Source organism: Entelurus aequoreus, linkage group LG23 (assembly GCF_033978785.1).
Source record: "Entelurus aequoreus isolate RoL-2023_Sb linkage group LG23, RoL_Eaeq_v1.1, whole genome shotgun sequence".
In the NCBI taxonomy this organism is placed as follows: Eukaryota; Metazoa; Chordata; class Actinopteri; order Syngnathiformes; family Syngnathidae; genus Entelurus; species Entelurus aequoreus.
Genome location: NC_084753.1, coordinates 18,440,790 through 18,465,256, shown reverse-complemented (window position 1 = coordinate 18,465,256; position 24,467 = coordinate 18,440,790). Strand labels below are relative to the sequence as shown.

General features: G+C 41.0%; 1 protein-coding gene across 3 annotated transcripts in view; it reads right to left on the bottom strand.

Moving 5' to 3' along the window:
* Positions 1-24,467, bottom strand: part of esr2a (estrogen receptor 2a) — a 135,536-nt gene that overhangs the window by 33,670 nt on the left and 77,399 nt on the right. For 2 of the 3 annotated variants that reach the window (XM_062034596.1, XM_062034595.1), the window contains 5 exons: positions 6,249-6,967; positions 4,713-4,873; positions 2,209-2,325; positions 1,824-2,132; positions 1,598-1,736 (listed from right to left, as the gene is read on the bottom strand). In XM_062034596.1, the coding sequence (XP_061890580.1) occupies positions 1,598-1,736; positions 1,824-2,132; positions 2,209-2,325; positions 4,713-4,873; positions 6,249-6,655 (1,133 nt within the window). In that variant the 5' untranslated portion in view covers positions 6,656-6,967. The remainder of the gene's footprint in view (positions 1-1,597; positions 1,737-1,823; positions 2,133-2,208; positions 2,326-4,712; positions 4,874-6,248; positions 6,968-24,467) is intronic. The other variant, XM_062034597.1, reaches the window with a different exon arrangement.

Below are 24,467 nucleotides of genomic sequence, written 5' to 3'. Positions count from 1 at the left end.
TTTGAAATATGCCATTCATTGAAGGTGCGCCTTATAATCCGGTGCGCCTTATAGTGCGGAAAATACGGTACTACAAATGGCTCTCTTGTCTTCCTTAATAATTATAACGTCTGTGCTGCTGATCGGCGCCGTGTGTAGTGACGTCATGCGTGCCCACAAGTATCAAAAAGGGAATCTTTAACAAAACTGTCAAATGAATCCCAGGAATCGAAACCCTCGGAGCCGGTTCTTGCTGATTCCCATCCCTACTGATACCGATACTTTACATTTTTTAGAACATTGAATGATTAAATTTTTGATCACAATTGTAACCACACAAAAAACAGGATATCAAAAATGTTCTAGTTATTGGCACGGATTTAAATACTTTGGTTTTTGCCCTCCCGTGTCCAGGGACATATTTCCTGAGTTTGTAGACGATAACAAAAACGACTAAATGTTTTTTTTGTTTTTGTTTTTTAAATTGATCTAACCGCTGTCGTATAGCTCGTATATCGATTACATTGTTACTGTCGATATTTGTATCGGTCCGGCCACCTTTTTTTTTTACATTCAACAACTCTAGATTGTGGTTAGCAGTTAACATAGTGATGTTTCCCTCTTACACACATGCTTATGTGTACTATGGCTATGAGTTTTTTTTCCCTTGGCCTCAGTCTGGACCCCCTCTCCAGGGCCCAGGCTTATACCTGTTTCTCACCTTTTTTGTAAGGGGCGCCGGAAGTTGGCAGACCCGTCAGCGATCCTGTTCTGTCTCCTTGTATGTTTGTCTGCTCTTGAATGGGATTGTGCTGAAAATCTTAATTTCCCCTCTGGGATTTATAAAGTATTTCTGATTCTGATATCGACCTAGGGTGTGTAGTGTAGCAAGTTTAGCTATTCCTTATCCTCCAGCAATAATAATACCTGTTAGAAACATAGTTTTTGCCGCCATTGAGTTGAGGATTGATGATTTAGAAGCTGCTTTGTGAGGGACGTTAGCTGCTAGTGAGAACACTACATTGTGTTTGTTTGCTTGTCGGGACACCGCTATAATGTGTCATCAACATGCATTATCACGATACAACGATAGTAATAAAAAGCTCTATCGTCAGCCGAATTTATATAATTTAAATCGTATATTGTCTATATCGCGCAATGCTCCGCTATATCTTGTTATTATCTGTATGCCTTGTTATTCCATTCTATAGTCTGAGATGTATTCACGGTGTTAAGGTTCCTACCTCACTTTTTCTTACTTAGAAGCAATAACACTTATTTTTGGAAGGGGTTTCTGAATGGGAAAATCTTGTTAATAGAGATAGCATTTTGGTGTACGCTGCTGGAAGGATTTGAGATCGTTTACATTTTATTTGTTGCATAAAAGCTGTATTTTCATGGCAGAAAGTAGTTGGACTTGCACAGTAAAATATAAAAAAAATAAGTGGTGCTTAAAAATTACAGCATACAAGCCCATTAATTGCATTTGGTTATTACTCTATTTGGCCATTTAATTGCACTTGATTATTACTCTATTTAGCCATTTGAATCTGCAGGCCCGTTCTAACAGCCTGACTCTCAATGTTCCCACAGGCAAATAAGTTTTCTGCTAAGATACCTGCTCAGGCTGAGGTCTGGTGAAAAGACAAGTTTTCCTGGGTGGTTGACGGACCTCCACATCAGTCCTATCATCAGCACCTCCAGCCAGCAGCACTCTAACAGGTGCACCTGGTCTAGCAGTCCCAGCTCCAGAAACCCTGTGGACATTAGATGAAACATATACCGCCCAGATGACTATGAATATTGCAAGTCAAAATTCTTCTCACCGCATACGACACACCCACCTGGTATCTTCTTGGCCCAGCTGATCATATGAACCAGTTCCTTATCAGCAAGGTTGGTCAAAGACATCATGACGTTGGCTTCTGTCAGCGGCCTCTTCATATCCTTCATCAGGTATATCTCAGGTGGCTCCGCCTCCATTATCCGTCCTATGAGCTGTTCTGGGGTCAGCGCAGGGGGGTGGAGCTCAATCATGACACCTGCCACTGGTTCAGCTAACACCTTTTCTTCGTGAGTCCTGCTTTGTGACGAAAGAGCGCTCACTCGCCTCCTCTGTTGGTTCCTGTAGCTCCCACGCTCCTTACGCATGCCTGGACCACATTGCACAATATGAAGCTAGCAATAAAACAAACATAAGAAACAAAACGTTTTTGAAACATGTCTCACCACATTTGGTCATGCCAGCTTCATAGCATTTACGAAGGCGACACGCCTGGCAGCTCTTGCGTCGGTTTTTGTCTATGGTGCACTGATTGGTTGCTGGGCAGATGTAGTCATTGTGGCCTGAATCAAAAATGACAGATAAAGATGAGAGAGAAAATAACTAGATTCAATTAGTTGGGAAATGTTGGTCTTTATAAAACATTCTTTGTGAAAAAATTTAAAACTCGTTTCCATATACTGTACATTAGGAGCTCGATTTACAAACCCCTCATTGTATGAACTTTTTCATTTACGAATCACATACCAATCAAAAACATGCTGAACCACTGGCCTAAGGTTAGCATGCTAACATAAAAGTTAGCAATGCTAACTATAATTGTTATAACAAAAACATTTTGCATACTTACAAGTTAGAGACATGTCTGAAAATCCATGAATTTCATGTTTAAATTATCTAAATTAGATAAAATGCTAGCATAAAACATTAGCATGCCTACATAAGAGAAGTTAACATATACTTATAAGATGCTCATGGTAGCATAACTTATTCATAGTCGCATGTTAATGTTAACATGATGACATAGGAAAGGTTAGCATACCTCCAAGATGGCACAGAGTATCAAAAGCCAAGATATTTAGGTTTAAATTAATAAAATTAGCTAAAATGCGAGCATAACACATTAGCATGTTGACATAGGTAGGAAAAGTTAGCGCACTTCTAAGATTGCGGCAAGTATCGAAAACAAGACATTTTAAGGTTTACACAAATTAAATGAACAAAATTGACAGCATAAAACATTAGCATGCTAACATAAGAGAAGTTACCATACTTATAACATGATGGCAAGTATCAAAATCCACCATTTTCTGGTTCAAACATACAATAGCTAATATGCTAGTATAAAGCGTTAGCATGCTAAGTTAGGATGCTAGCACTTCTCCAAATAAGAGGAAATACCAAAAGTAGCAAGGCAGTTCTATAATGTTCCTGCGCCATGTCCGCTATATATTTGTATTTTTTAGTAAAAAATAGCTGAAATGTAAAAATTACTAATAGTTTACTTGGTAACATCTACAAAGACAGCATGTACTGAATGTACTAAACATTTAGACCAGACCTGGGCAAATTAAGGCCCGGGGGCCACATGAGGCCCGTTAACCTTTTCAATCCGGCCCGCCGGACATTCCCAAAAAATTATTTTGGATCTTTAAGAAGGAAACTGTAGCTGCCATTATGATCTGCAGTGATGTTTTCACTGCACATTTTCACAACAAAGTTCTAAAGCTTAGTGAAATATCAGACATATCAGATTGTAGGTGGGTTTTTTTACCCTTCGCGCTCATATTTTGCTGTGTTTGTTGCATTTTTGTTGCATTGTTTCGCTTGATTGTAAAATATGTCGATCGAGAGGGCGTGTGACATGTTGTCAATATTAAATGTTTTATCCTTTATAGTTCATATTGTAAATCCCACATTCTTTATTTTCATGTACATTCTGGCTGTCTCATTTAGTAAAAAAATTAAAAATTCCATTCTGTTTTTTAAGGCGGTCTGTCATAATGTTTTTAGCATTCAATCAGACATTATGATGAGGTTTTGTATTAGTGTTCCTAAAAATAGACATACCGGCCCCCAGGAACACTTTTTTTCTCTAAATGTGGCCCCCCGAGGCAAAATAATTGCCCAGGCCTGATTAAGACGATGGAACGGTTAAAAACCGTTGGGTATAGGCTGATTGATGACACTAAATTGTCCCTAATGTGTGAATGTTGTCTATCTTTGTCAGCCCTGAGATTAGGTGGCGACTAATGCAGGGTGTAGCTTGCCTTCTGCCCGAGTGCAGCTGGGATAGGCTCCAGCCCTCCCGCGAACCCTAATGTTTTTTTTTTATTTTTTTATTTCTAATCATTGTAGTGACCTGGTTGTTAAAGTTAAGGGGGTTGTGTGATTTAAAACTGAGTGCATCACAAGGCTAGTGACAGTATGTGTGCGTGTCAGCAGGGTGGCTGCGTATGAGGACAGTTCAGCCAGCTGTTGTTGTTGTTTTGGCTTTGTTATTATTAGAAAGTTGATCCATCTCCGCCATTGCTAGGTTTATTTGATATACAGTACTGTAACTCACTTTATATTGTGTTCAAAGTGTACAAACCTTGACTAAAATATGGACTTTTGTCAAGGCTGGAACCCTTTATTCATATTTACATGTTTTTTATGGACAAATTTGCTTCATTATACAAACTTTTACGTTTACGAACCGTGTTTAAGTTTGTAAGTCAAGGTTTCACTTTAGCATAAATTATCTCTACTCAGCTTTTCGTACATATGCCACTTACTGTTCCCACTCAGAAATTTTTACGCAAAATGTGCCAAAATCTACAGAGAAATAGTGATGAAAATGCAGAAAACGGCAGCAAAAGTGAGAAAACAAAGGCCTGAAATAGCATCAACAATGCATGGTATGCTGCTATGAATTTGCAAAACCAGTAGATGTGTTCTCGTTTCTCACCTTGTATGCTCCTTTTGAAGAAGGCCTTACACCCTTCACAGGACCACACGCCATAATGGTAGCCAGAAGCATAATCATGGCAAACAGCACAGAAGTGAAGGTCTGCTTTTCCACCCGACGACCCCACAACATCCTCGCTGTCATGGGAACTCCTCCTCTTGCTAACAAACCAGCAAATTTACGATTTATGATGGACAAAACTTGAAATGCGTTCATGTCACTGAATTGAAGTTTGCACCCAGTGTAGAGTATCAGGCATGTGCTGATTTAACTTTTGGATTTGGCTCTCATCTACACTTAAAAAGATAAATAGAGTTATTGCCCCAATGACTGGTGAGGTGACAGTCCATGTGCAGGTATAACTTGGACACCGACTATATGAAGCAAGCACTATATTGATATTGTTCAAAATCAATAGGGTTCTTCTGCTACCTTATGCATTGGAAATGTATCAAAATCAATAGTGTTCTTTGTCCAACATAGTAAAATAATCAGGGATGCACAAAAAAAATCTATTCACATCCGAACCACAATTCCTATTCATACCGATTCTAAATCGATTCATAATTTTCAGAAATCTATTAAAACAATCAATAAAAAAAAAAAAATTTTTTTTTTTTTTTTTAAAGAATACATTTTTAAAAATACCAGTGCATTTTTGGGCCATCTAATGCAACCAGAAGGAGCTTCTTTAACCTGTAACCTGTTTTGAAAAGGTTTCCTTATAACTGTTATACCAAATAATACATAGCGAGAAGTGAGAATCGTGTTGAATCGAGAACCGATTTCGAATTGAATAGTCACCCAAGGAATCGGATTGAATCATTGGGTGCCCAAAGATTCACACCTCTCGAATATTTGGATTAAATTTCTTACTAGAAGAAAAGTGACAACAAATATAAACTGCCTACAAATATGTTCCTACAGATATTAAGTTACTTGGATCGAGTAAGTTCAAAACCAATACAGTGCTTGTTTTGATTACTATTAACCATTGCGAATAGCGAAGATGTGACAAATCAGTATCAATCAATATACTTGAAGCACTTCATCATATATATTGTTCAAAATCAACAGGGTTCTTGTGCTCTCTTAAGCATCTTGATATAGGATGCTTGCTCTGCCATGGTGCAATCTTCAAGTTCAAAAAGTGACACGGAACATACTAACAAAGTGCAAATTTGGCCTTTTACCCCAGCTGCCATAAGCTGTTTTGACGGCATTAAGTTAAAAATCAATAGCGTTCTTGCTACGTTGAAGGAATGCCATTTCAGAGCATTGGCGAAAAAATTTAGATAACAGAAAAATGTCAAAGTTCATAATGTATTGACTTGAACTTACACATCTTGTATTTTTCTAAATTAATTTTAAGTCTTGTTATGACTATTTTGTGTGGTGTAAAGTAGTGATCAATAAGTATTTGACTGGGGACAAAATTGTATATTGGGAAAAATCAACCGGGATCTTGCTTTTACATATATCAAGCACTGTTTTGATGCTTCGATGTAAGGGTCAAGAAGTAATGCAGCGTCCTACCTGGTAGTCAAGTCCCTGTCCGCAGGGGACAGCTCCACCCATGGACTCTGCACCGGCTGGATGTGCTGAGGCCGTACCTGGGAGGGGTGCAGTGGTCCCGGTGGGCCCACGTGGCCATGGCCCGGCCAGAATAAGGAGGGCCTTAGGGACTGGTGCACAGAGGAGCAGTCTGAAAGACCCGGTCTGGCGTAGAAGATAGTTGGACTGTAGAAAGGGATGGTGGTATAGTCATGGCTGAGGTCGGTGTAAGGGGAGGGGATACAGATGGGCTGGCTGGTTTCGAGGGACAGACCAGGGGAGGACGCGCTGAGAATGGGGGACAGGACAGGACAGACCACACGACTGGAGTCCACCTCCTGGAGCTGCAGGAGGGGCTGATCCTTGTCTAGAGGGGAAGTAGTGGCCATCACAGCTACAAGGATGTGTCACTATGGCTAGAATTTCTACATCATTCATGTAGGATGATTAGAAAACCGAAAACACTGACTTTTCAGGACATATGTGCTTATATGAACTGTTTAGTAATCGCTACTGAGCCCTAAACAGTGCAAAAGGCTTCAAACATGAGGCTTGTTTGGTTTTGACTACACTTGCTGTTGCATTCCAGTTTTAGGACGCATGCTACAATGCTAAAAATGAGGACCTGAGGTCCATTAAGGAGTTCAGATTTCAGGGCAGCCATGAGCATCAAGAGTCATTTGGGCTGACAGGACATCCCCCTGCAATGCAAACAAATGGCTTTGTTAAAAATGTGTCTGAAGTCACAGGGTTTTTTTTTTTTATTACACAATGTCATTGTCGATATACAATGACTAGCAAAATGAAACAAAACAATAGTAATTACAAATGGCAAAATTATGACTTAAAAAAAACACTAAAATAAATCAAGAATATAAATTGTAGTAGTCAGTAACAGTTTTATTTTTACATCAAGCAGAGTGAAAAAATGATGGTATAATTCTGAGAAAAACATGAAATCATGAAAACAAACGAAAAAACTTTACAACATTTGTACTTTGTTGCACCACCTCAGGCTTTTATAACATCTTGCTTTCTCTGAGGCATGGAAACAGAACTCTACATCACTTTTGCTTCAACTTTCTCTGATTGCTGTTGTCAGATCAGCTTTGCAGGTTGGAGTCTTGTTAAGGAACATTTTCTTCAACTTCCACCACACATTTTTAATTGGATTGAGATCCGGATACATTGACCTTATGTATTTTTCTTCAATTAAAGTGTTTAGTTTTTGCTGTATGGAAAGATGCATTGTCATCTTAAAAATTATGTCATCATATCCAAATATATTTTCAGAAAATATTAATGTAATGACATCCATCTCCCCATATCGTCAATGACTGTGGAAATGTGCATGTTTTCTTCAGGCAGTCGTCTTCATAAATCTTATTGGAACGGCATCAAACAAAAATTCAGATGCAGATTCATGATTTATATGACTTTCATCCAGTCATCCATAACCAACGATTACTTTTCCTTAGACCAATGGAACCTTGGCTTTTTATGTTTAGGTTTTAATGAATGCTTTTGTTGAGTTTTTCTGTATTTAAATCCCATTTACTTTAGGCGATTTCTTACAGTTCAGTCACAGACAGTGACTCCCGTTCCACCCATTTGTTTCGTTGTGTATTTTCTGTTTTCAAGACATATTGTTTCAAGTTTTCAGTCTTGATGTTTTCCTTGGTCTACCAGTATCTTTGCCTTTTACAACTTTCATACATGTCTTGTGTTGGAGCCATGATTCATGACAATCCAACAGGTGCAACAGCGCTCCAAGGTGTGAACACTCCTTTTGGACTGCTGACTAATGAACATATCTAATATGATGCAGGTGTTACCTTTGGAAATGAACATTTACAGGGTGATTCCATCATTAAATTTCAGGATTGAGTGATTCCATTTTTCCACTCTGCTTGCTCTAAAAATAAAACGGTTACAGACTACCACAAATTGTTTAGATTTTTTTTCTTGACTTTGTGTTTCTTAAAGCCAGAAACGACTCTAGTTTTGTGTCATTTCTATGAAATAAAAAAAAAATTAATGAACATCTTTCAAGTCTGATGATTCCAGTTTTTTCCAGGGGTTGTACAATTGAACTGTGCCCCCTCAGTGCCTTATCTACCAAAACATTTGCACATTAATACAAACTAAATTATTTTTTAATGTCTCAACTACCATATTGTACATACTAAGTCTTTTAAATATCTACATTCACTTATCCCCAACAACAAAACATTCAAGTTTTCCAAAATATGCTGTAAAATAATTCTATATATATTCAGATAATTTTTTTAACTAATTTAGACTGAATATACAAAAAAAAATCCTAATAACATTCTGTTGAATGTATGTTAACATTAGGAGTGTCCAATGTCCAAAGGCCATTTTCATTTTCACAGCTTGTTTTATTTTCTTGGCCATTGGCAGATTACAAAAAATATATAAAACAAAAACATTATTAATGAGATATTTCATTATATAACCCATTTTCTTCACCACCTATAACAAAAAACCTAATATGTGGACTTAATACACTTTCCTCAAAATTTTTTTTTACATCTTTAGTGTAAAAAACGCTTGAAAGTGTCCCTCTATCCTAATTTTTTTTTGGTATTTATTCGGTGGAAAAAGTTTGGATACCACCTGTTTACATTGTTTCACAGTTTTTGTTATTTTCCAAATCTAACAAGTGGTGACACAAACTTGAATATTAAGTTGTGAAATTGAAATACATTTTTCTGATGGGAAAAGTAGCACTATTTTTGGGACAAAATTAATATATTGTAGTCAAAATGGAAATTTTAACAGAAAATTATTGCATTAGCCTATAGTAAATTGTACTTATGGGATAAAAAATAAGGTTTAAACATTTTCAATAGTAAAATTTGTGTTTTTTCTTTGCGATCATTTTAAATATACACAATAGTTATATATTGTGAATGTTTTATTATACAGGACTCTGTTGAATTTGGTGTTTATTCATTTAACACAGCTAAAATGTATTGGGGGGGGGAAACCCTGAATGGAACAAAATGTCCTTTTTTATACACTACTTAAGTTTGCTTAGAGATACTTGCAAGTACTCTTTTCATTGGAACCCGAATAATAAAACTACCAATCCATTTTTGAACAGGAACATTAAATAGGCCCAACACCTGTGTCCCATCCTCTATGAATCATTTCTTCACAGCGACGAAAGGAAAAAGAAGCATCATATTTTAATGGATTTGCACTTAGCCACCCTGAAATACACACAAGCAAACAGGTTTTTTAGTTATTGTGCAAGTCCAAACACAAAATACGTCCAAAAGGGATTCTATAGTCACTATTAAAAGGGGTCATATTGTGATTTTTTTTCTACATTTAAGACACTTCCTTGCGGTCTACATACCATGTAATGGTGTTTTTTTTGGTGAAACTTGGAAAGTTGGGCCCCAAAGTCAAAATGGTTAATAACCCCTATCCTAGATGGTATAGCAAGACCAGCGGTCTCACCATGTTTTGCTGTCGGCATGTCAAGGAGACTGCGGGCGAAGAAGCGGAAGGAAACAGCCATGTCTTTAACTCTACACTAAAGTTAAACTTCTACAGAGTTTGTATCTCTCCTGGACGTTTAAATGTGTATATTGGACATTTAAATTTGTATATTGACATTAAAAGGTTTTTCTATTCTATAACATGTTAATAACTCCACTGTTCTGCTGCTTTAACCATGGCTTGTAAACTGGCTATACAGTAAGCTACGCTACGAGCTACATCACTAATGTAATAATGGATTATATTATTAACTGGCCCATTGCCAAACATAGTAGGCACTAATGCAATTAAAAGTAGTTTTAGGAAAAGTGTTCTTTATACTGCTGGAGGATGGTGATGCTGTTGTCTTGCATTAGAAGGCTAAGCTAGTGACACAACAAATTGAGCGAACATTGCTAACATATTTAAACATTTCTAACCAACTGTTATTACTTACTGGTTCATTGTCTCCTCCATTGCCATGAACAGTAAGCACCGAGCCCGTGATTAAAAGTAGTTTTTCGGAAAATCCGCTTTTTGTCTGTGGTTGGTGAAACAGGACTCTTATTTGCACACACTCGGAGCAAAAATTCAACACAATTGAAGGCACATTGCCACGAATCATGAAAGTTAAAAGTAAGGCACTTTTTACTTCAGATGAGGCCAACGGTTTGAGTAATGACTTGTGAGGGTTCAAGCAACCAACAAGGGAGCATTTTTGTTCATTAGGTTTCATCGTGGACAAGTTGTTTACCACAGACGCTCCTATATAAATTAAAAACTGGGAACTCGCACAAAGATGGTTGGGTAAAATTTTACCACATATGAAGATATTAGCAGACGTCACGGGTCAGAAAAAGTCACAGGATAAAGCAAATTCCAAAGGGCTTGTTTGGAAGAAGTATGAAGGAAGGCAAAATTGTTTTATAAATATCTTCATAATGCCTCAACGGTTTGATTTCAAATTTCAATCGTGACTTATGCAGATCCCAAATACTCAACAGCAGGTACCATCAGGTTAGAAAAGTAGGTTTTGCACTATAAGCCCCCTTTAAAGTATTAGTTCAAACTACTAAAACTAGAATTAGTGTATGCTTTTATATGTACTAGTTTCATTTAATTCCAAGGAGGCAAAATAATTTCTTAACCAGGTGGCATCAAGTCTGATTAAAGGCCTACTGAAACCCACTACTACCGACCACGCAGTCTGATAGTTTATATATCAATGATGAAATCTTAACATTGCAACACATGCCAATACGGCCGGGTTAGATTAGTAAAGTGCAATTTTAAATTTCCCGTGAAATATCCTGCTGAAAACGTCTCGGTATGATGACGTTTGCGCGTGATGTCACGGATTGTAGTGGACATTTTGGGACACCATTGTGGCCAGCTATTAAGTCGTCTGTTTTCATCGCAAAATTCCACAGTATTCTGGACATCTGTGTTGGTGAATCTTTTACAATTTGTTTAATGAACAATGGACATAGCAAAGAAGAAAGCTGTAGGTGGGAAGCGGTGTATTAGCGGCCGGCTGCAGCAACACAAACACGTAGCGACTACGTTGTAGCCGGTGTTTCATTGTTTACATTCCCGAACGATGACAGTCAAGCTTTACCATTGGCCTGTGGAGAACAGAGACTCTTACCAGGAGGACTTTGAGTTGGATATGCATGCTTGTGGAGATGGGACAACAGAGACTCTTACCAGGAGGACTTTGAGTTGGATACGCGGTACCGTGAGTACGCAGCTGCGGCTTCCAAACATTTGATCGCTTGCCCGTACGTGCGTGCCGCTATGTGCATGTCACGTATGTAACTTTGGGGAAATATATGTGCTGTATGAACTTTGCGGAGGTGAACGGTACTTTGGGCTGTAGGATTGAGTGTGTTGTGCGGGTGTTTGATTTGTATTGGCGGGTTATACGGACGGGAGGGGGAGGTGTTTGTTATGCGGTATTAATTTGTGGCATAATAAATATAAGCCTGGTTGTGTTGTGGCTAATAGAGTATATATATGTCTTGTGTTTATTTACTGTTTCAGTCATTCCCAGCTGAATATCAGGTCCCACCCGCCTCTCACAGCATCTTCCCTATCTGAATCGCTTCCACTGCCCTCTAGTCCTTCACTCTCACTTTCCTCATGCACGAATCTTTCATCCTCGCTCAAATTAATGGGGAAATCGTCGCTTTCTCTGTCCGAATCTCTCTCGCTGCTTGTGGCCATGATTGTAAACAATGTGCAGATGTGAGGAGCTCCACAACCTGTGACGTCACGCTACTTCCGGTACAGGCAAGGCTTTTTTATCAGCGACCAAAAGTTGCGAACTTTATGGTCGATGTTCCCTACTAGATCCTTTCATCAAAAATATGGCATTATCGCGAAATGATCAAGTATGACACATAGAATGGATCTGCTATACCCGTTTAAATAAGAAAATCTCATTTCGGAAGGCCTTTAAGACACTTGGTAAAGGGTTGGAAATTATCACAAAAAATGTCCCTTTCCCGGTGTTATTTGCATACAGTATTTCACTTTCAGTGTGTACAAATGTCATGGCAGAGAACATGAAATATGATTAATAATGTACTTTAAACAGGCACCATAGGTCAATACACAACACACACACACATCACATCCCAGGAAAGTAAAGGACACGTTGGTTTGCTTTTACAACATCTGATACAGTCAACCCAGCACAGTTAATCATTCCTGGCATGCCAGCAGTCTTGTCTTCACTCAAAAGAAATGTGTCCTCCTTTTTGGAATCCCACTGGCTTATAATCAGCTTCTTTCTTTCTCTAGTCCTAACATTGGCCCACAGAAAATGGCCCACAGAAAAAGAGACATAGCCCTCTTTACTTGGACTTTGACATAGCAAATTGATTTGTAAATTTAAAGGTTGGATGTTAAAAACTGTTACATAATGACAATAGCACTACAGTCCAGTAAACTACAGAACTTTCACAGATCAGTGAGCCTCTGATCACTGATTAGTCATGAGGAACACCCATTCAAAGATCACTACTGGAAAATAAATATAGGAATACGAGTACGTGACCTCCCAAATACAAAGTAGTAATAGGAAAAAATTATATCGTCTGAAACAGTGTTTCCTAACCATAGGTGCAAATTAATATCAGTTTCTCAGCTGTGGTCCGTATAGGCCGCAAGGGGACTCGGTTGTAATACACTTTTCCACCACTTGTGGCAGTAATGACTATCTCAGACAAACAGAAGAAGTCTGAAGCTGAAGTCATAGAGAAGTTCCTTGAAGGGGAAAAGCACTTTTGGGGGGGAATCTTGCTAATCATTCACAATCATTATGAGACATGACGATGGATTTTTAAAAAAAAATGCAATCTAAATACTAAATAAATGCGATCAAAAGTCAGCTTACAATGGAGCCAATGAGAGCTCCTGTAGTCTGCCTATAAAGCCCTTAAAAAAACATCCAAACGCCTCCATTAAAGTTTTATATACACACTAAGTATATATGTCATGTAGTAACGGGCATATTTAAAATAACATTGAATATTTACGTATTTTGATCATATTAAGCATACGCGGCGCATTAATTTAAAAAACGCATCACGTTTGGTTTTTTTTCTTAATCACTTATTATTACTCACTGCAGACTTCATGAGAGCCAACAAACATAATAAAACATCACTTACTGTACATTGTCTGCTGTCATTAGGATGCAGACTGCTAGGATGTTTATATATTCCTATTTAGGTGAACAATGTCTCATGATAATCCTTGTGAAGAAAAGGGGGTGGACCAAGTGTCTTTTTGTGTCGTTCTCGCCATTTCCGATCTTAAATGGCTGTCCAATTGTACCAACATGTTGGAATATGTCCTCAGACTTCTTCTATCCAGGTGAGAAACATGATTTATGATCTAGAATAAACTTCCAAGGAGCAAGGAAGCGAGGAAACACCTCGCCAATTGACAATGTCGAAAATGTACACAAGCTTGTGCTGCTATGAATAGCTTGTCTGTGTTAGCGCTTATAATAACAATATCACTACTACTTGGCAGAGGTGTGGACTCGAGTCACATGACTTGGACTCGAGTCAGACTCGAGTCATGAATTTGATGACTTTGGACTCGACTTGACAAAATGTAAAGAGACTTGCAACTCGACTTAGACTTTAACATCAATGACTTGTGACTTCACTTGGACTTGAGCCTTTTCACTTGACATGACTTGCTACTTTCCCCAAAACCCAAAGATTAAAAAGTTATTTGGGGGCGCGCCGCTCCGTATTTTTCCTTTTCTTCATCTGTGTCTATCAGCGTGTTGTTCCTGTCAGCTGGTGTGCTCTCACTACAACAGCCAATCAAATTAGATCTACGTTGTTTTCATCCCACAGCTCTCATCCAATCAAATTGCAGGACAACCAATGAAGAAGAATTGTCAAACAATGCGGCAGTGAGAAACAATTATGCCAAAGTTAATTTCGTTCGGGTATTAAAACTACGACTCGGTCAACAAAAAACGAATAGCCCTATGCAAATCAATAGTCAATATTACAGACGGAGACGTAACAACTTCCAACTTCGTTCGACATTTGAAGTTGCACAAAGAAGGGTAAGTTTTGAATGTAAGCTAACGTTTATTGGCTAAGTAACGTGACTTTTATTTGCTGTGTAGTTAAATCAGTGAGGCTGTAAACTCACTGCTAACGTTATAACCATAGACATCTTATAAGAAGACGCAGCATGGAGCGCTACTGCCTACAGGCGCAGACGAGACGCGGGGCCGCCATCTTGGAGTGGTGATCCGCTCCACTAGTGCAATTCATTTGGCAGGAGCAATGAACTGTCAGCGCATTTAATTAATCTTACCTCACTGAATACCACTGATTTTCACGCGCTTTTTTTGTCATACGTGTAGCTATGATAAAGGACACATGTTTTGGCGTGTTTTATTATTCATAGATTGCTTAACAGTAAAATAATATTCTTATACAGACGTCCGAGATCAAAACTGGGAATATAATCCCAGAGAAGGGGGAAAAAACGGTCAGCTATTTTTAAATTGAAGAAACAATATGATTAGGTTATATAAACATGCGTATATCCTACATAAACAATGTATGAATACATTAGATATCTATATATCTTATAGACTGTATCTCTGTTGCTGCAGCAGCAGAGAGTTTATTCTGTCTTGACACTTTGTATTGATATTTTCTATTACATTCTTCCCTTAAATGATAATGTTTACAGTGATTGTTATATATGTATTTTTTATGTATGTCGCTTTGGATAAAAGCGTCTGCCAAATACTTAAACATAAATAAACACCTGAAAGTCTTTATATCAGCTAAAACCACCAATCTTTTTCACTGGATTTAGAATAAAACCAAATGCTGTCTTACCCAACAATGTTAGTATTTGAATATTGTTACTTGAAGACTTATTCCTGGTTACAATTATACTGTTAAGAAAGTATTGTCTTATATTTTGCCTAAAATGAGAATGCATCATAATCAGGGGCGGCTGGTGAATTTTGTTTTAGGTGGGGCTGAAAGTTTGTAAACCAAACCCCTGTAGGGGGGTCATCCTCCCCCAGAAGATTTATTTGTGATTTTCACATACAAATATTGAAGATATTTGCTCCTTCTCAACTCTGTGGTAATATTATTTTCATAAAATACAACCAATAGTACGTTAATGTTAAATCTTACTTGTGAAAAGTAATCCCCCGATTCCTATTTTCAACAGTCCGCTCATTTGAGTAGGAAAACGCTGAACACCAGCCCGGCATCTTTGTTTTCTACCTGTCAACTGTCAGTTTAGGCTGTTCGCCGGCTCCTCATCACCACTTCAAGATGGCAGCCAAATTGCCAATGATGCGTCTAGTTATAAGATGTCTATGGTTATAACGTCATTGCCAACACGGCAATATGTTGCATCCACTGCAGTTCGCTACCTTATTCATAGTTTTTCTCAAGTGATTTTTTTAAGCAGGGTTGCATGAGGTACCTACACATAACGTTGCGTTAGTCAATGTATCGCACACAGTAACGTAACGTTAGACGGCGGTCAGTAGCACCGCATATTTTAGCCACCTACAAAAAGACAAACATAGTAAAATAAAGGTCAGTTAAAATGTATACTATATTAAAAATATATGTACATATTGCATAGGGCCCTGACATCTAAAAAGTACAACTCTGTTCATTATTTTGTTCACGTATTTGTTATGTTTTTCATGTGTACGCACACATAAACACACATACCGTATGAGATGAGATCAATGAGATAAGATAAGAACAGGATAGAAACTGCTGTGGAACTAGTTACAATGCAATATGCCATGGAAACACAATGTTAACACTTTTGTACAAATAAGTACAGTTGCACTTGTTTTTTCAAATGGGTTTATTCTGTAAAGGAATGAGTTAAATGTTTAAAATAACTGGTTAATAGTGCTATTATGAAGTGCAATGTCAGCACTATTTTTTTTCTGCAATTTCAAATGCACTTGTTTTAATAAATAAATACAGCGTTTTAAAAGCATACACAATCTGTGTAAATATATTAATCTGTGGTTAAAAGGACTTGAAAGGACTCGAAACTCAAAATGCAGGACTTGGGACTTGACTTGAGACTTTCCAGTCTTGACTTTGGACTTGACTCGGGACTTGCCTGTCTTGACTCGGGACTTGACTCGAGACTTGAGGGCAAAGACTTGAGACTTACTTGTGACTTGCAAAGCAATGACTTGGTCCCACCTCTGCTACTTGGTTAATATTCATATCCTGAAATGTAAAGGGTGTTTTCTTGGCGCTTTTTGGATGGTTTTTAAATTGGGTTTTATGGGCAGATTAGAGGACCTCCAATTGGCTCCGCTGTAAGCAGACTTTTATTTACGTTTATTTACAAGTTAAAATGCATTTTTTTAAATATCAATCCGTCGTCATGTCTTTCAAAAAATGCAGTTCCCCTTTAAATGCAAAAATTATGACTAAAAAAGGTGAGGCTGTATTTTCATTTTTACTTTGACAGTTTGAGAGCATATATATTATCATTATTTATTATTTATATAGTTACAATGTATTTATTTCAACACTGCATAATCGTATGTACATTTATTTGTCATCAGCTTTTATGAATCCCTTCTTTTTCAGTATATTTGATGAGTTTTTTTTTTTTTTAAATGAGCCTGACCGAAGCTTTGATAATAACATTTGTGATTAACACATGGTTTCATATCATTTGACAAAGTGTATCCTGTTAAACTGTCAATAGGTTAGATATAATTATTGAATACAAGAAAATCAAAAGTAAGATTACTAATTCAGTGTTAACATTTGAGTTGAAAATCTGAGTCCTGAGGACAAAAAGGTGAAAATAACCCCTGGTCTAAAACATCTTGGTAAAAGTAATATCTTAGAACTGTAACAGTGAAAAAAGTCCAGTTTAGGGACTAGAGTTGTAAATTAGCATTAGCTATAAATTATCTGTACAGCACATCAATTGCATTACTTGTTTTGGAACTATGTACAACTGAATCATCCATATTCAAATTAAATTATTTTCTATTCCATTCACTGAAAATTGGTCAAAGGGTACAATGCTGAAAAGGAATGTGTGTACCTATTTGACCTTTGACCTCAGCTATCTTTGCCAAAACTGAACCTCTATCACATTTGATGTCGACACGGCTCTAGTTCTGGAACAAGCAATCAGAAGTTGAACAATTAAAAATGAGTACAACTCGTACACTACAAGTTGAGAGGACATTAATTGACAGTTGTGTCTGGTGGGGTCGTGCGACAAAGAACAGGTTTGAACTTTGGTCTCAAGTACCACAACACTCTTGGATTGGCAAAATGTAACCAGTGACCAAATGTACAGTATCTTACAAAAGTGAGTACTGTATACCACTGGCATTTCTATTACGGCAGATCTTCTCAAGAGACAATACTGTAGAAACGTTTTCCACATTGTGTTATGTTACAGCCTTATTGTATAAATACATTCCTTTTTGTCCTAAAAAGTCTACATCAGTAGCCCATAATGACAACGTGATATGTTTTGTTTTTAAAGAATTTGCAAATGTATTCAAAATTTTAAAAAATATCACATGCACTGTTGCACATAAGTAATCAGAGCCTTTGTACAGTACTTTGTTGACGCACCTTTGGCAGCAATTACAGTCTCAAGTCTTTTTTTTAAACGATGCCACAAGCTTGGCTCACCTATCTCTGGTCAGTTTGGCCTGTTCCTTTTTGCCCATTCTTCCTCCATCAGATTAGATGGGAAGCATTGGTTTTCATCCAGGATGTGTCTGTATATTGCTGCATTCATCTTTCCCTCTATCCTGACTAGTCTCCCAGTTCCTGACACTGAAAAACATTCCCATCACCATGCTGCACTGTAGGGATGGTACTGGCCTGGTGATGAGTGGTGCCAGGCATTGAAGACAAAGACTTCAATCTTTGTATCATCATACCAGATCATTTTGTTTCTCATGGTCTGATAGTGTTTCAAGTGCCTTTTTGGCAAACTTTTTACTAAGAAATGGCTTCCGTCTGGTCACACTACCATACATGCCTGATTGGTGGATTGCTGCAGATGGTTGTCCTTCTGGAAGGTTCTCCTCTCTTCACAAAGGAATGATGTAGCTCTGACAGAGTGACCATCGGGTTCCTGAACACCTCCCTGACAAGACTAAGATGAATGTAGCAATGTAGAGAGATATCCTGGATGAAAACCAACGCTTCCTATCCAAACTGATGGGAGCTTGAGAGGTGCTGCAAAGAGGAATGGGCCAAACTGCTCAAAGATAGGTGTGCCAAGTTTGTGGCATCGTATTCAAAAATACTTGAGGCTGTGATTTCTGCCAAAAGTGCAACAACAAAGTATTGAGCAAAGGCTGTGAATACTTATGTAAATGTTTTTTTATTTTTAAAACATTTGTAAAAAAAATTCAAAACATTTTCACATTGTCATCATGGGGTATTGTCTGTAGAATTTTGAAGACATACATTGATTTATTCCGCTGTGGGATAAGGCTGTAACATACCAAAATGTGGAAAAAGTGAAGCGCTGTGAATGCTTTCCAAATACACTGAAAATGTGCTTGCAAAAAGCACCGTACATGTTGGAATTCATGCTTCTCTCTTTTAAACGCAGCTCCCCAGTGCTGGCAGCACTCATGTAGCCCCAGACCATGCCGCAACTGGAATTGAGTCAATATATTTGTGTTGCCAACTATTCCTACAATAATGTAATGAGAATACTTCATCTTCGCTATACAAGCTGTACACTGACTACTCTAAAATACATTTTAGTCTAATTATTATAGTATTGACCATTGGTAATATTTCATAAAACGGTTGCTTCTTTTTTGTGAGATACTGTCATTGTTAACCTACATTTTGGGTGTGTTCATTTACGGGTTGTTTCATGTGTCGGGTAAACATAAGCAGAGTGAGAACAATTTAAAGTCAGACATATGTATAGACCAGTGGCGTGCGGTGACGTTCATGTCAGGTGAGGCACTGATTTTATCACAGTCAGATTTACAAACATATGAACCCTAAATAGTATCTTATTCACCATGTGATTGGCAGCAGTTAACGGGTTATGTTTAAAAGCTCATACCAGCATTCTTCCCTGCTTGGCACTCAGCATCAAGGGTTGGAATTGGGGGTTAAATCACCAAAAATTATTCCCAGGCACGGCGCCGCTGCTGCCCACTGCTCCCCTCACCTCCCAGGGGTGAACAAGGGGATGGGTCAAATGCAGAGTACAAATTTCACCACACCTAGTGTGTGTGTGACAATCATTGGTACTTTAACCTAACTTTAACTTTACACTTACAAACTGTAGCACACAATAAAGCACATTTAATAAAAAAAAACGTTATTATGGTCTTACCTTTACTTATAAATGCGGGAGCGTTGTGAATGAATGAAATATGAAATCCGCGCTGCATTCTGCAGGTGTACCTAATGTTGTGTCCCTATTCACGGCTCCTCCGGCGCGCCGCGCGAGCATTGTTGTTTTTGCACTTTTTGTCTTCTTGTTAAGTGACTTTTTTTGGGTGGATTCGGTCTTGCACGTGGAGGGTTTGGGTGTGGGCTTTGGTTGGTGTGGCGCTCCCGTCAGGCGATGCATTCTGCGGCGGGAGTGTTAACCGGCACCAGGAGGCGGGGTTATGAGACGAGCCTCACACAGTGTGTCTTGGCAGCAGCTTTATGATCGCTCAGCACTAAAAATACGTTACACACATACAGTTGTTGACAAAATACACTGTACATTATATACCTCAGCTAACTAAACTATGGAAATGTATAATATAATTCATATAGCAATACGGTCTCACTGCACAGCAGGCCAGCAGTTAGCCGAGTCATTGCGCACAATCCATGGTGAGGGCGAGGCACAACGCAGTGACGTGCCTCAACTGGCTGCTGATCACAGCACCGTCTCTTCTCAGTATTTGAACGGCAAATGTGAAAATAAAAATAAAAATAATCTAAAACTGGTGAAGTTAAATGGAAAATAACTTTAGTATAATCACTGGATACATATAACAATTTAATTAATTTTTTTTTCTGTTTACTTTTTTTTTCTTTCCATGATGGCAGGTGAGGCCGTGCCTCCCCTGCCTCTAGTGACTGCAAGCCACTGGTATAGACAATACATTGGAATTGGGCCTTAATTCTTGTCCTTAGGAGAAACAAAGGTTACAATCAGGAGACACAGCAGAAAAGCAACTCTCTGGCAAGCTCAACACTCACTGGACACAACCTTAGAAGCATTGATTGTTTTCATTGAGTCCAATTGAATTATCCACTCACAACAGCAGCAGCGAACCCGATAAATGCCATCCATCCATCCATCCATCTTCTTCCGCTTATCCGAGGTCGGGTCGCGGGGGCAGCAGCCTAAGCAGGGAAACCCAGACTTCCCTCTCCCCAGCCACTTCGTCCAGCTCTTCCCGGGGGATCCCGAGGCGTTCCCAGGCCAGCCGGGAGACATAGTCTTCCCAACGTGTCCTGGGTCTTCCCCGTGGCCTCCTACCGGTCGGACGTGCCCTAAACACCTCCCTAGGGAGGCGTTCGGGTGGCATCCTGACCAGATGCCCGAACCACCTCAACTGGCTCCTCTTGATGTGGAGGAGCAGCGGCTTTACTTTGAGCTCCCCCCGGATGGCAGAGCTTCTCACCCTATCTCGAAGGGAGAGCCCCGCCACCCGGCGGAGGAAACTCATTTCGGCCGCTTGTGCCCGTGATCTTGTCCTTTCGGTCATAACCCAAAGCTCATGACCATAGGTGAGGATGGGAACGTAGATCGACCGGTAAATTGAGAGCTTTGCCTTCCGGCTCAGCTCCTTCTTCACCACAACGGATCGATACAGCGTCCGCATTACTGAAGACGCCGCACCGACCCGCCTGTCGATCTCACGATCCACTCTTCCCCCACTCGTGAACAAGACTCCAAGGTACTTGAACTCCTCCACTTGGGGCAGGGTCTCCTCCCCAACCCGGAGATGGCACTCCACCCTTTTCCGGGCGAGAACCATGGACTCGGACTTGGAGGTGCTGATTCTCATCCCAGTCGCTTCACACTCAGCTGCGAACCGATCAAGTGAGAGCTGAAGATCCAGGCCAGATGAAGCCATCAGGACCACATCATCTGCAAAAAGCAGAGACCTAATCCTGCAGCCACCAAACCAGATCCCCTCAACGCCTTGACTGCGCCTAGAAATTCTGTCCATAAAAGTTATGAACAGAATCGGTGACAAAGGGCAACCTTGGCGGAGTCCAACCCTTACTGGAAACGTGTCCGACTTACTGCCGGCAATGCAGACCAAACTCTGGCACTGATCATACAGGGAGCGGACCGCCACAATCAGACAGTCCGATACCCCATACTCTCTGAGCACTCCCCACAGGACTTCCCGAGGGACACGGTCGAATGCCTTCTCCAAGTCCACAAAACACATGTAGACTGGTTGGGCAAACTCCCATGCACCCTCAAGGACCCTGCCGAGAGTATAGAGCTGGTCCACAGTTCCACGACCAGGACGAAAACCACACTGTTCCTCCTGAATACGAGGTTCGACTATCCGGCGTAGCCTCCTCTCCAGCACACCCGAATAGACCTTACCGGGAAGGCTGAGGAGTGTGATCCCACGATAGTTAGAACACACCCTCCGGTTCCCCTTCTTAAAGAGAGGAACCACCACCCCGGTCTGCCAATCCAGAGGTACCGCCCCCGATGTCCACGCAATGCTGCAGAGTCTTGTCAACCAAGACAGCCCCACAGCATCCAGAGCCTTAAGGAACTCCGGGCGGATCTCATCCACCCCCGGGGCCTTGCCACAGAGGAGCTTTTTAACTACCTCAGCAACCTCAGCCCCAGAAATAGGAGAGCCCACCACAGATTCCCCAGGCACTGCTTCCTCATAGGAAGACGTGTTGGTGGGATTGAGGAGGTCTTCGAAGTATTCCCTCCACCGATCCACAACATCCGCAGTCGAGGTCAGCAGAACACCATCCTCACCATACACGGTGTTGATAGTGCACTGCTTCCCCTTCCTGAGGCGGCGGATGGTGGTCCAGATTCGCTTCGAAGCCGTCCGGAAGTCGTTTTCCATGGCTTCCCCGAACTCCACCCATGTCCGAGTTTTTGCCTCCGCAACCGCTGAAGCCGCACACCGCTTGGCCTGTCGGTACCTGTCCGCTGCCTCAGGAGTCCTATGAGCCAAAAGAACCCGATAGGACTCCTTCAGCTTGACGGCATCCCTCACCGCCGGTGTCCACCAACGGGTTCTAGGATTACCGCCACGACAGGCACCAACTACCTTGCGGCCACAGCTCCAATCAGCCGCCTCGACAATAGAGGCGCGGAACATGGTCCATTCGGACTCAATGTCCAGCACCTCCCTCGTGACATGTTCAAAGTTCTTCCGGAGGTGGGAATTGAAACTCTCTCTGACAGGAGACTCTGCCAGACGTTCCCAGCAAACCCTCACAATGCGTTTGGGCCTGCCAGGTCTGTCCGGCATCCTCCCCCACCATCGCAGCCTACTCACCACCAGGTGGTGATCGGTAGAAAGCTCCGCCCCTCTCTTCACCAGAGTGTCCAAAACATGAGGCCGCAAATCCGACGACACAACTACAAAGTCGATCATGGAACTGCGGCCTAGGGTGTCCTGGTGCCAAGTGCACATATGGACACCCTTATGCTTGAACATGGTGTTCGTTATGGACAATCTGTGACGGGCACAAAAGTCCAATAACAAAACACCGCTCGGGTTCAGATCCGGGCGGCCATTCTTCCCAATCACGCCTCTCCAGGTTTCACTGTCGCTGCCAACATGAGCGTTGAAGTCCCCCAGTAGAACGAGGGAATCCCCCGGGGGAGCACTCTCAAGTACTCCCTCGAGCGAATCCAAAAAGGGTGGGTACTCTGAGCTGCGGTTTGGCGCATAAGCGCAAACCACAGTCAGGACCCGTTCCCCCACCCGAAGGCGGAGGGAAGCTACCCTCTCGTCCACCGGGTTGAACTCCAACATGCAGGCTCTGAGCCGGGGGGCAACAAGAATTGCCACCCCAGCCCGTCGCCTCTCACTGCCGGCAACGCCAGAGTGGAAGAGAGTCCAGCCCCTCTCGAGAGAACTGGTTCCAGAGCCCTTGCTGTGCGTCGAAGTGAGTCCGACTATGTCTAGCCGGAACTTCTCCACCTCGCGCACTAGCTCAGGCTCCTTCCCCCCCAGCGAGGTGACGTTTCACGTCCCAAGAGCTAGCTTCTGTAGCCGAGGATCGGACCGCCAAGTGCCCTGCCTTCGGCCGCCGCCCAGCTCACTTCGCACCCGACCTCTATGACCCCTGCTATGGGTGGTGAGCCCATTGGAGGGGGGACCCACGTTGCCTCTTCGGGCTGTGCCCGGCCGGGCCCCATGGGGACAGACCCGGCCACCAGGCGCTCACCATCGTGCCCCACCTCCGGGCCTGGCTCCAGAGGGGGGCCCCGGTGACCCGCGTCCGGGCGAGGGAAATCTGGGTTCCTTGTTTTTATCTTTCATTGAAGTCTTCGAGCTGCTCTTTGTCTGATCCCTCACCTAGGACCAGTTTGCCTTGGGAGATCCTACCGGGGGGCATAAAGCCCCCGGACAACATAGCTCCTAGGATCATTGGGACATGCAAACTCCTCTACCACGGTAAGGTGGCAGCTCAGAGAGGAGACCCGATAAATGTCCTCTAAATAAGGACAAATGTCGCAAAGTGGACTGTGTCTTCATGCTCTTCATCTGCACCTTAACATGGAAAACAGGCACAAAACTAAGCTCAAGATGAATTTATGTCGCATTAAAACAAATAAGGCCGTGATTTATATTCTACCGTTTATCCTGTTCAGGGTCACGTCAGGAGACACAATGTATATTAAAACCTATGAACTGTACAGAGGCTCCAACTGACCCAACATTCATGTTTTTTGGACTGTGGATATACAGTACCATATGGTGATGTACAGTATGGTTCACTGACACACTGCTTGAAATACTGTAGGTCACAGCCAATATCTTCAGTATGTATGTGGTGTGTAACAGATGCCAGCTAGTGTGACTGTGCAACCGTACATTGTGTGTGCGTCCCACATCAACTCCTTAAGAGCTGTGCTGGACAATGGGTTGACAGCCCATGGCTTTTA